This window comes from Myotis davidii, unplaced genomic scaffold (assembly GCF_000327345.1).
Source record: "Myotis davidii unplaced genomic scaffold, ASM32734v1 scaffold187, whole genome shotgun sequence".
NCBI lineage: Eukaryota > Metazoa > Chordata > Mammalia > Chiroptera > Vespertilionidae > Myotis > Myotis davidii.
In genome coordinates, this window is record NW_006383018.1 from 7968866 (window position 1) to 7982065 (window position 13200).

A 13200-nucleotide genomic window follows, 5' to 3' on the forward strand; every position below is an offset into this window, starting at 1 on the left:
CTACCCACCGAGCCAAACTGGTTAGGGCTCACTTTTTAAATCTATCTACTTCCTTTCCTGGACGCCAGACCCCACTACCTACTGTCAATACGGCAACCAAAGTGATCCTGTTAAGTCATCAGTCTGAATGTACCTCCTTTGTGATGATATGCTCTTTTTATCCCATGCAACAATATGGACGAATCTCCTATATAGAAGCCAGAAACAAGAGTTCATACTATAGGATTACCTTCATTTAAATACAAAATAGGTAAACCAATCTATGCTGTTAGAAGTCAGGATGGTAACAGAAAGCGCTGGCGGGCAGGGGCTGTCATTTCTGTCCCTTGCTCTGGGTGCTCACAGGTGTCTAAGTTGGTTAAAATTAGCAAACTGTAAACTTTTAATGTACCCTTTCTGTATGTACTTTACACTTCCATAAAAAGTTTTTCAAAATTATTTCTTACACAGAAAATCATTCTTCTCTAGACTTAGAGATAAGGAATTTATCAGCATTTTAACCTGATAATGTAAACCCCACGCAGGCAAAATCTTGTCTGCTCGCATCCAACCAATAAATATTTACTGAGCGCTAGGCACTGGTCTGGGCATTTTGGGATACAGCAGGGAGCCCCTTACATTTCTGATGGATTATAATGAGGATAAAGTATATGACATAGAACAAGGTGCTAAGGGCCATGTAGGGTAAAAGAGCAGGGGAGGGAGATAGAGAGTGCTGGAGGGGAGAGGAGGGGGTTAGGACACCGTTTAAATAAGATGGTCAGGAAAGCCTTATTGAGAAGGTGGCATTTGGACCAACACTTGGAAGGAGGTGGGAGAAGGGGCCCAATGGGTATTTGGCAGCAGAACCTCCTGGGTAGCGGGACTAGAAAGCACAGGCCTGGGGCAGAAGCAGGTTGGGTGCACAGGAGCAATAGCAAGGAGGCAGTGAGGCACTGGGGCCAGGTCACCAGGGCCTTGTAGGCCTCTGTAAAGACTCCAGAGTTTTATTCTGTGTGAGACCAGGTGGTGGTGGGAGAGTAAATTTTTGCCTAAACTGGTTTTATTTCGGTTTCAGCCACTTTCAGTGGCAGGTGGTTCATTCTCATTGCTGTAAATATACTTCAATTTATCCATTGTACTATTGATGGAAACTTAGTTTCTACTTTAAGGGCTTGCATAGAATGCTGCTATAAACACCCTACTGCACGTTTTTTAGCCAACTACTGTATGCATGGTTTACTAACTCTTTATATCTCAATAACTTAAGTAACATGTTAGTTCCTATGAAAGTCAGACAATCAGTCAATAAGCATGACACACATTAGAAGTAAACTCTCAGGTAGGTATTAGAATGAGACAATCGAATATGCAAGGCAGAGAGTACAAAGACATGTCAACTAGATTGCTGCTCTCAAGGACCCTCAACTCTAGTTGGGGATAAGACATATGCATGTGAAACAGCAACTGGAAAGGACACATATATAGGAAATGCGAAATAATATCCTAGGCAGTTTGCTCCATAATCATTCTGAAGTGGGCACGGTCACTTTGGACTGTGTTGATATATGGTTTCACAGGGACTCTGGCAATTCTGTAGACCCTGAAAACATACACCATGTTTGGCAGAGCAGACAGACTTTGTAGACATTACTGGGCTAGAGAAATAGCAAGAGGGGGTTATGGGTGGTAAGAGTAGGGTTTAGGATCCATTCTAAAGCTAGTAGAGCTCTATGTACAAGTAAAGCAAATAGCTACATTCTGATCTGGGAATACTTACATGTTCCCCCATTTCTCCATTTTGCTACATTCATGCACATTTACCATTACTGAACCCCCGAGGCCATAGGTCTGAATGATTTGAATATATGTATTTTTAGACTGGCACAGAAAACGCATCCATTGTGACTGTGGCAGGCCCCGGGGCGGAAACCAAGGCAGGCCAGCCTCTGGAAAGCAGCTCGTTCATGGCCGAGCTTCTGAGCGACGTGCCCTTCACGTTGGCCCCGCACGTGCTGGCCGTGCAGGGCACCATCAGTGACCTTCCAGACCACCTGCTCACCTGTGACATCGGCGAAAACTTATCACGGTTTTGGTATGATTTTACTCTTGAAAATTCAGTGCTCTGTGATTCATAGTTTTTATATTTGTACCTTAACAGCTTTAAAAAAAAGTTTGCCATTGTATTTAACGTGTTTGATGTTCTTTGCCATTTCACTGTCTAAATGCCCTCAGAAAAGCAAGGATCATAAAGTATGTTCATTGCTCTGTTTTTCAGAATAAAGTACATTTGTATAAAAACTGAGCTTAAGTTCTACTTCCTTTCTGCCAAATAATAAATATAAAAATTAGGTAATCAGAGTTTTATGAAAGGAGTAGATTCCTTCAACCAGGCTCTCAAAATATAACACCTCAAGTTGATCTTAGCAGAACTGTGAAAAAGAGCGATGGCATTTTCCTTGGTTACCACAAGTCTGAAGTCTGCCCTGAGAGGGAGTGTGAATGCTCTTCTCTGGTTTAGGGGAAGCTTGAGTTCATATTCTCTTTCTTCTTCCAGTGTCTATGAATAAGTTCAGGGGACAAAAAAAAATTGTGCCAGTTAGCTTAATTTCTTCATTCTTGATATAGACACCGATGTGGAAATGGAAAACTTTTCCTAAAAAGCAGGGGGATTTTGCTGATACAAGAATGCTCTGGCCGCTGTTTCTCTGAGTGATGCATTCAGTTTCCTTACACCCATGGCAGTCCTTTGCACCTTGAGTGCGTTCCTGCCTTTGTTTTTGCCTGGATGCTTCTACCGAGTGTGCTCCCTCATCAGCTTCCCCAAGAACTCTCTCTGCTTCTGCCTCAGAGGGCATCGATGCTCCTGACCACACAGGGTCGCAGTTCAGGAAGAGATCCACATTTCCTTTCAACCTCTCTGCCTCCCAACGAAAAACATCTCATAATGATACATTATCGCTAACACCCTTAGTTAGAAATTTATTGGCCATAATACAAATGGAAATGCTTTACTGCTAGAAAAACTGAAGTCAACTCATTTCTAATTAGAGTATAGGCCAGTGATGGCGAACCTATGACACGCGAACTCATTTTTTTGGTTGATTTTTCTTTGTTAAATGGCATTTCAATATATAAAATAAATATCAAAAATATTAATTTTTGTTTTACTATGGTTGCAAATATCAAAAAATTTCTATATGTGACACGGCACCAGAGTTAAGTTAGGGTTTTTCAAAATGCTGACACGCCGAGCTCAAAGGGTTCGCCATCACTGGTATAGGCAAAAGACCTAGATATGACTTCTAGCTATTGAATATCCATTGTTTATTACAACTAAAACAGAAAAGAATGACCATTGGTCAATAAACTGCAAAGGAAGAGGTAAACTGTGATAGAGCGTTTTCTGTGCCATGTAAAATTTTAATCACATTAGTTCTGAAATAGTACAATTTATTAATTCTGTGCCAAATATTTAGAATATTTTTCACAAAGATAGAGTGCTATAGCAAAACTGAACACTGTGCATAAAGGTACATAAATTATTCAAATTTTAATGAGTTGTGCATGTTTGTTTAATAAATGTGGCATGTTCTTGATAAAAAATGCTATGTTATTTAAAAGATAAAGGAACATTTCTGTTGAAAAAAAATGTGTCATTTATAAATAATGTTACCATATGAGGTAAATGGTTAAATTAGATCTTGACATAATTTTCTTAAAACATCAGTCTAAGAAATATGACTTATTACTAACACAAATGTGAACATTTTATAGCAGTTTTTGTGAAAGCCCATCCTTTTTAATATCCATGTTAATATGTCTTAAAGCTAAATGTAAGCATGCCATCAATTTACTAATACGTATTAAACTTTGTCTCAAATACTTACACATTTTATTTATATTTATGTCTATTGTATTATAAATATGCTTATATATATTTCCATTTATTAAAAAATTTGTTATATTTGAATAAGTATGAATAAAAATAAACTGATATTTTGATTAATTTCAGATCCAAAAACTGATTTTCTTTGCATTATTCATGTCTGAAAGTCATTGATTCTTTAGGAGACAAATATTTAAGTAAATAGTTTGTATTCTGCAGAGAAAAGTATGAAGTTTCCTCTGACATGTAAGTCTTAAGGAATAACATTGAAAATGGTAAGATCACTGACTAATTCTGGCAGGACTGAAGGATTTGAGAGAAATCACATGAACATCTCTAGAAAGATCCCATCACAAGATTTAATAAGCTCAGTGTTAATAACCCATTATTAACAAAAACATGTGGAAATGGCCATTTTAATGTTCTCATCTGTATACAAATCATGTTCCTTTTTTAAAACTGGAGGAAAACAGAAGTCAACTCCATCTAACCCAAGAGAAACTTGAAGCCTAGAAAGGTTAAATGACTTAAGTCAACTCATTATTGAGACACATTTATTTGAATAGTGTTAGTAAAGGTATATAACTTGTAAGAAAGCTGTATGCTGTGGTGGGATAGGGTTCAGGCACTTGAGGCAGGCAGTTTATAGTGGCTCCCTCCCTTACAGGCTGTGGGCCTTTGAGTCAGTCTCCTAACTTCTGGTGTCCTTGGTTCCCTTGCCTGTTAAACAGTAATTGTATGCACCTTGCAGGGTTGTGCTTTTAGTTGGTGCATGTCAAAGGCCTGGCAGTACAAAGCTGGTCACATTATCAGTGTTCAAGGAAAGGGAACAGTTATAATTCTCAGTACTAACCACACATATACCAAGGTCTAATGAAATGCAAAATATGAATTAACTGAAATTTTTAAAGGGTAATATAAAAAATAGCTACCTACATTTATTGCATATCCCTCCCACCCATTATTATTTTCCATATTAAGCACTACCTCATAGTGAAAAATATTCCTAAAATATGTTAGTTGACTCTTCTGCAGTTCCTTCGCTAAGAGTTCCATAGAGAACACTTTTTTTTTCCTATTATCAAGCATCATGGTTTTTACTTCCTCTCCCCCTTAACAAGTGATCATTATAAAGTACTGTAAGTATGGACTGTACAAGTGATCTTACTGAATCCTATTTTTATCCCTAAAATATATGCAGGAAGTTGCATGTATTTCCCCCCCCAGCTTTTTAGAAATGGCATTTGCATCCTTTCCTAAAAACAGAATTGGAGAGGCAATCCTGACAATTTATTATTCTAGTTAATTAAATTGTGAGTTAATGAACTTTTAAAATTATATCATTAAATGTTAATAAAAGCGTGTTTCTTGTTAACAAGAAACCCCACATTTTTTTAAACATTCATTGACACCAACACTTCCTTCCTCTTTCTCAAAGTAAAATGATAAATTGAAAACAGTATAAAAAATATCTAAAATTCTGAAAAACCCAATTTTTCATAATTATAAAGGGAAAATAGGGAGTAGAAAAGAAATAATCTCATCCTTATTCTAAAACAGTGGCCCATCAGACATTATCCCATTACCTCTCCTGACAACAATTGATCAGTAAATGAATATTGCCCTTTGTAATCTAGCAAAGAATGCACTACCTTTGAAATTAATGCATCGTCCTATTGTGTCATTAATAACATTCACAGGAAATTTTAGTGTATTGGATAGATGGCGGAAGGATGTAACATCTTTTAAAGCTATTGAGAAATACAGGCTTGTGGACATTATCTTTTGAGTACTGTGTCATATTACTAAGGCCATGACCTAAATATTATTGGGAAATCTAAAACTCTCAGAATTGGTCTGACTCCATTCATACTATAGGGTCCTGAAAGGTAAAGTATTCCTATGTGTCAGGGAAATGACTCTTGATGCCATATGGTTTGGTGCAGTGGTCGGCAAACTGCGGCTCGCGAGCCACATGTGGCTCGCGAGCCGCAGTTTGCTGACCACTGGTTTGGTGGATAGGTGTGGGTGAAAAAGAAGGATGTATTGATTAAAGCATAGGGCTCTGTTAAACTTGATATCTCAATGTTAATCATCATTTTTTAATTTAAATAAAATTGTATTAGAATAATTTTATATTACAGAAAAATTACAAAAATAGTGCAGCATTCTTGAATAACTCTCATCTAGTTTCTCCTATTTGCTACAACTAAGGAACTAACATTGGGACATTACTATTAACTAAAATCCACCCTCGTTCCAATTTCACACTTTTCTCCTAGTGTCCTTTTTTTCTTCCAGCATCCTATCTGGAATAATACATTATACTTAGTCTTTCTTAGGCTCCTTTTGTCTATGACAATCTCAGACTTTTATTTATGTATTATTATTATTATTTTTAGTGACCGTAACAGTTCGTGGAGTCTTGTCAGATATTTTGTAGAATGTCCCTCAACTGTGATTTATCTAATGTTTTCACATGGTTAGACTATGCTTATGGGTTTTGGGGCAAATATTACAAAGGTGAACTGCCCTTCAATGAGATCGTATCATATCCAAGGTACATGCTGTCAACATGACCTCATTGCTGATGTTAACCTGTATCTAGTGGCCAAGGTAGTGTTTGCCAGGTCTCTCCACTGTCCCATAACTCTGCCTCTCCCCTTTTTATACACTACTCTTTGTTATTCAATCGAAAAGCATAGCCCACAGTTAAGTGGTAGGGAATTATACTCCACATTCTTGAGGGGATAGTAGACATATAAATTATTTGAAATTCTTCTGTATGAGATGTGTCTCTTTTCTCCAATTTAATTATTAGTTTATTTATATTGGGATTCCAAATCTAAAGCATATCTCTTGGTGGCCAAGAGATTTGTTTACATGGTTAGAAAGTTAAAGAAAATTTGGAACGATTTACATGGTGCAGATGAATACCATTTGAAATTGGATGTGATAATATCTATATATATAAAAGCCTAAGCAACCGAATGACCGTTAGACCTGTTGTTATGATGCACAGTGACCACCAGGGGGCAGACACTCAATGCAGGAACTGACCCCTGGTGGTCAGTGCATTCCCACAGCAGGAGTATTGCTCAGCTGACTGAGGTGCGCCAGACACCAGGCTCACAGCTGGTGTGCGCAGCTGCAGCGGCACGAGCCTCTCTTGCCTCTGCTGCAGCATGCTACCAAGAGCGGTGTTGGCAGGAGCAGTGGGGCCAGGATGAACGGGAGCGGCGCTGCACCTGGCCTGGGCTCCTCTCTGGCTGCCTGTCTCTTCGGATTGCAAGAGGGCACAGGCCAGGCTGAGGGACCCCACAGGTGCACGAATTCGTGCACTCGGCCTCTAGTATTCTATAATTTCCTCAGAGTTAATCTTCCTATAAATATCAGATACATTTCTTTATAACTTGTCATGACTATAACTGTATTCAAAACAGACCTTGCCTTTGGGGTAACAAGTGTTGCACTGTAAGTGAAGCCCTCTTATTAGATACTTGGCCTTTTCCTACCTTATTCCCAGAGCAATTGCATCTTACCTATAATGTTATTCTTCAAGTGGTGAAGACGCAGGGTTCTAATATAATCATTTTCCTCTTTAAAGAACCAAGATAACTCATGATACACAGAGCTTTTCTCAACAGGAGATGACTTTCTTTAGTAATAGCAAAAACAAAGTTGTAGCTCCTTAAGACTCTAAAAGGAGAAATGTTTCATTTTCTCCTTTAAGAAGTAGCTTTAAGAAGCAGCATAAGGAAACTCAGCCTTCTTTCGGAGGGGAGAAGTGCCCCCAAGAAACTCTTTGTACTTCTGATTAACCAAAACTCAACTGTATGCTAAACCAAACTTGATGTCATCCAATTTCATTGGGGGTGGGGGAAACAATCAAAGTAAATAGTGTTTTATTTTATCCTTGGGAGAAACCTGAATATAGTTCTTTGTCAAGAATTTCCCCTGTCCAACTTTCACCCCTACAAAGGAAAAAATTCCTTACACTCAAAGGTAAGGCAGAGGATAATTGCATCCAGAACAACCCATCAATAGGCTAACTCCAAACCAGCCTACAGACAGCTTGTTAGTTACAACCCAGGCCAGGGAGGGAAGCAGACAATAGACCATTTCAGAGGTCAGTTAAGGAGACGTCGTCCCACTTGGGACTGCTGCCAGGGATGTAGAATCCAGTGTCTGACATCTGGGGTTCGCAGCTGTGAAGTCTGCCCCTTGTGTGGCCACAGGTGTTGACTATAACTCAGAAATATAGAAGAAGGAACAGGGTAACGTCAGTTTCAGTGTGCATATGTATATTTATGTGTATGGTTTTTCAAAAATGTACATAATTTATTTTGTTTCAAAATTAATGTATTTCTTCATAATGGCAAGGAACATTTGGGAGTCTAACAAAAAAGGAGCTTTTGTTCATGAACAAGGGCAAAACAAAGCCAAGTTTTTACACCTACAGGGTGCACTGCACACTAGCATGCTGTATGGCGTTGTTAGCTCAGCCATCTGAATAGGCCTTCTCAGGACCAAACAGAAATAAATGGATGCTGAACAACAAACAGGCAGTTGGTCTCAGATAAAGCCTAAATACTCATTCTCTGTACGTTCTCTCCAGCCTCTTCCTTGCTTTGGATCTACACGAGAATTTGTGTTTATTAGAATGTATTTCTGAGAATGGGACAGACTATCTAGTTTTCTTTCTCATGCTATACCAGCCATAACTATCAGCTAACGCAGCAGAAAGCAGTAACACTCAGCTTTCCTCTTCCTCTTGCAAGCGACTTAGCTCCTGTTTATAAGGCAGATCTGGAAGTTCCTACCTCATGTAGGTACTAGGGGTTCCTGACCCTAAGGATATGGGCAGCAGTAGAAATGAATATGATTAAGAGGATTGGATGATACGGGTAAGATCTATAAAGAGCCAAAAGTAAATTGCATTTTAAAAATATGCCTATACTTCCATAATTAAATTTAGACTTCCTCCTTGTTGTGCCTACTTCACAGCCTGAATTTAGAAAATTAATTTAATGCGGGAGAAAGGAATCTTTAGATTTCTTCTTATCAAATCTCTAAGGAAAAATGGTTGAATCCCTAGGCCAATGGTCGGCAAACTGCAGCCCCTTGAGTGTGGCTCTTCCACAAAATACCACGTGCGGGTGTGCACGTACAGTGCGATTGAAACTTTGTGGCCACACTCAAGGGGCCAAAGAGCCACATGTGGCTCGCAGCCGTGGTTTGCCGACCACGGCCTAGGCCAATGTTCCTCCACCTAGTAAAGCCCATGTGCCCTGACATGTTTTTTCACTGTATGCTCTTTCTATTCCTCCAGCCAAGAAGACTGTGGACAGGTTTTCCTTTGTATATTCTGTTACAAAGACAAAGGTACATTGAATATGCGTTTTGAGAGTATAGCCACCACTCCATTTCACCGAAGGATCTATGCTCTTATTAATGTTCTATCCGACTTGTTCTTGGCACATAACAAATCCTCCACCAGGATTTGTTGACTGAATGAGTTAACAGATGAAATAAATCATTAAGTTATCTATAAATAAGACTTTCCAAAAGCAAAGGAATAGAATTTCAAGACTGGTAGTTTTTCAGGCCCCAGTAAGTTCCCCCAGTTGTCATGCGGTGTTTACTCAGCTGAAAATAATGCTTAGTTTACCAAGCCTCTACAAATTGTGCCTTTGGTCTGTTTTGGGTATTCTCCATGTTTTTCAGGTTGTGTTTTCCTCTGTCCATAATGACTATGTATGTCCTCAGGATGAGTAAGAACGGATTCTAGACAATACAGTGTATTTTGGTCATGTGGACGAACTCATTTAAAGCTCTATCTAGCTGCCAAGTGTCCCTTGTGTGTTCTTAGTTATATTTGCACATATTCCTGTGCCAGAATTTATTAATCCTATCTGACCTGTCCTTGAAAAGCTGTTTTCCTTTTTCATGTGCTTTCCTTCAAGCACATGTGGGTATTTGAAATGACCTTGCTTTAGAAAAAAACACTTTTCCCCACTAGGAGCAGCAGTGCATGTTTCTTTTAGTACCCTTCTACATCCTTACATTTCCTACTCTGAAGTTCTCTTCCCTGTCATATACACATGTAGCTATTTCCCCGCCAACGCCAACTCCAGTTATAAACGTCCCCCTTCTCTTTAGAGTTAATCTCCTCCTCCTCCTCCTCCTTCTCCTTCTTTTGTTTTTTGTTTGTTTTGTTAATCCTCACCTGAGGATATTTTCCCCATTAATTATTTTTAGATTGGGTGGAAGGAAAGGAGAGCAAAGGAGAAAGAGGGAGAGGAGGAGAAAGGAGGGAGGGGAGGAAAAAAGAGAGAGAGAGAGAGAGAGAGAGAGAGAGAGAGAGATGAAAGAGACACATTGACTGGGGATCAAACCTGCAACCCAGGTACATGCTCTTGTGCTCTTGACTGGGAATTGAACCCGTGGCCCTTCAGTCCATGTAGTGACACTCTAACCACTTGGCCACACTGGCCAGGGCTAGAATCAAGCTTCTGGAGAGAGTGGTCTATATTTGTGTCTCCACTTCCTTACTTTCCATTCACTGCTCCACCTACTGTAATCTGACTTCCCGTCCCTGGTTAGAACCTCCACTGAACAGGTCCCTGCAGGAGCCACTGCCAACTAGTTCCACTGCTGAGATCGTTTCACCCTTGACTGCTGTGACTGCCTTTCTCAGATTCATCCCATCTCAGGCTGTTGGGGACTTCTTTTCCTTACTCTATTCCTAAAATTCGGTGTGTCCCAAATTCCATCTCTGGCTCTCCTCCCCTTTCTGTCTTCTCCCTGTACAGTCCTATTCATTCCTATCTGCCACTGTTGACATCCAGAACTCACTCAAGTTCCATGTCCATGTTCATCATTAGCTCTGAGACATCTCACTTGACTCTCCTGAGTTTCTATCACAAACTGGGGTAGCTGCTGTTTTTATTTGCTCCACACACTTTTTCTTATCCCCCCCACCCCACCTTGTTGCTCCGCTTTTCTTGTGGGAGTTCCGCTGGCCCTGATGGGAAATAGTGTATTACTGTTACTATTCCTGAATCCCAAGGGACAGACACATAACCTGACCTGGTTCAATCAGCATCCGTCAACCTGAGCCCAGAGGTAAGGGGAAGGCAGCACCTCCTTTGCTGGCGTACTGCTGACAGCCACCCTTCCCTCATGTTTCAAGTCCCGGCCCTATCATTTGAAGCCCTGGATTACCCAAGCAGCAAATCCAGGAGTCTAGCCATTCTTCCTTCATACTCACGTCCATGCTCAACGGATGATAAACTTTGATTAACTGTGTATCTTTCAAGGCTTGTCTCTTAAATGTGTGCTTCCATCTCCATAACTACTGCCCTTACTTCAGTTCAGGTCTTTCTCATTTCTCCTAATGGACGTCCCTGCATCCAGTTTTGCCCCTCATCCCATCCATTCTCTATGCTAAAGCCAGAAGGAACTTGTTTAAAAACAGATTAAAATCTTCAAAAACTTTCTAGTATCTTCTGGAGAATTGAAGCGCCTTAAGGCCAAGGGGGGCGCCCATGTGCTGCTCTAGCCTCACCTGGTGATATTCCTGCTCCCATCCTCTGTGTTCTTGCCCTGCTGGGCAGTGCCCTACTGAACATGCCGTACCTTCTCTCACCATTCTTACAGTCTGTTCTTTTTGCCTGGAATGCCCTGACCTTCCCTTCTTTTCCTTTTTATTGTTGTTTAGATGATTTCTCTAGGCACAGAGCACTTACTAAGATCTATTTTAGGAAATATCGCGAATATAAAACTTAGGATCACAATCTGAAGCGTTTCAATCCTCTCCAGTGTCCAACCGGCCCTCAGTGCTCTGCAGACGGGAAGCCACCGCGGAGACCCACTAAAAGCAGTCAGAGGCTTTGCATGAGCATTCACAACCAGAGCATCCGAATGCCTCTTTAAATGCAAAACCGCACACACCACCTTACACTGATGCAGCAACAATGCGTTCAGACTGTTCTTATTCGTCATTAGTAGTCAAGTTGCATAAAACATCAAAAAAAAAAAAAAGGCAGAATGGAGCTCACAAAATCGGCTAAACAATAAACCTATCCTTGCAAAACACACTGTGATGGAAGAGACTTTTTTTTTTTTTAAGTATTATGTACACTGGGTTCATTCCAGCCACCTCAAGTGACCCAATCCATGGCTAAATTCTTTTACAAGGTTTCATTCAGGTGCCACCTCCTCTGGGAAGCCTTTCCTTATTCCTCCTAAGCGGGACTGGTTGTCTTTCCATGTTCCTCCGGCATTTGTGTTCCCCTCTTTCAAGGCTCTGGACCCACAGTATTGTAACTATTCACTTGTCTACTTCAGAACTCTGTGAATGGATCCCTAAATTTCCATGCTTAACATGATACCACATAGTGTGGGCTCAGTACAAGTGTGCTGAAAGGACAAATAATTGACTCACCATTGATTCAAGGAAATGTATAAGGTTCTTGTCCCATCTACATTAGAATTTGCCCTTGAGTCTGTTGGAAGCCATTAGACAACCTTAAATTACTTAAATGACCCCAAACTTACCTTGTATCCTAAATAAGTTAGCTTCTTAAATTTTTTAAAAGTAGAAATGTACCTTTTGTTTGGTTACGCTGTATCAGTACTAATACAATAGAAATATTTTGTGTTTATTATAACCTTTTAGACAGTGGTGATTATATCTTTAGATTAAATTTGGGGGATATAAGTGATTATGAATCTATCCATTGTGACTTGAGCTTTATTATTTTTATTTTTTTTTTGGTTTTCCTTAATGTACAATAGAGGGGACTTTCTTCTGCCTTCTAATAAATCAACATTGATTAATGCTAATTTAATTACATGGCTCTTTTTAAATCATGGATTTGTATAGATTTAAATATATACCATACAAATTGAATGCCTGATGTTTTAATGGGGTTATGACATGTTGTTTTTGTGTAACCTAACCTTACTGAAGGATTTAGAAATATTAACCCTTTTAATAGTGGTCTACATTTTTGAAGGATCATTTTACTTTTGAGGGAAAACAAATAATTAACTGACCATCATGCTGATTTTTTCATGCAATCAAAGCAGGTTCTAAACTATTCTTTAACTGATCGATTCATTTGGTAACCAGTTTACTGCATGAATTCAACTTTTTAATTTTTCTAATAGATTATGATTTTATACAAAACTAGAGGCCCGGTGCACAAAAATTTGTGCACTCGGGGGGAGGGGGGTCCCTCAGCCTGCCTGTACCCTCTGGCAGTCTGGGACTCCTCGGGAGATAACGACCTGCTGGCTTAGGCCTGCTCCCGGGTGGCAGAGGG

General features: G+C 39.8%; 1 protein-coding gene across 10 annotated transcripts in view; it reads left to right on the forward strand.

The window, feature by feature from the left end:
- The window catches only part of UMAD1 (UBAP1-MVB12-associated (UMA) domain containing 1), a 189460-nt gene extending 186421 nt beyond the window's left edge, over nt 1-3039 (forward strand). For all 10 annotated transcript variants that reach the window (XM_015558272.1, XM_015558267.1, XM_015558273.1 and 7 more), the window contains one exon: nt 1860-3039. In XM_015558272.1, coding sequence (XP_015413758.1) covers nt 1860-2117 — 258 coding nt within the window. In that variant the 3' untranslated portion in view covers nt 2118-3039. The remainder of the gene's footprint in view (nt 1-1859) is intronic.
- The last annotated feature ends 10161 nt before the right edge of the window (nt 3040-13200 follow it).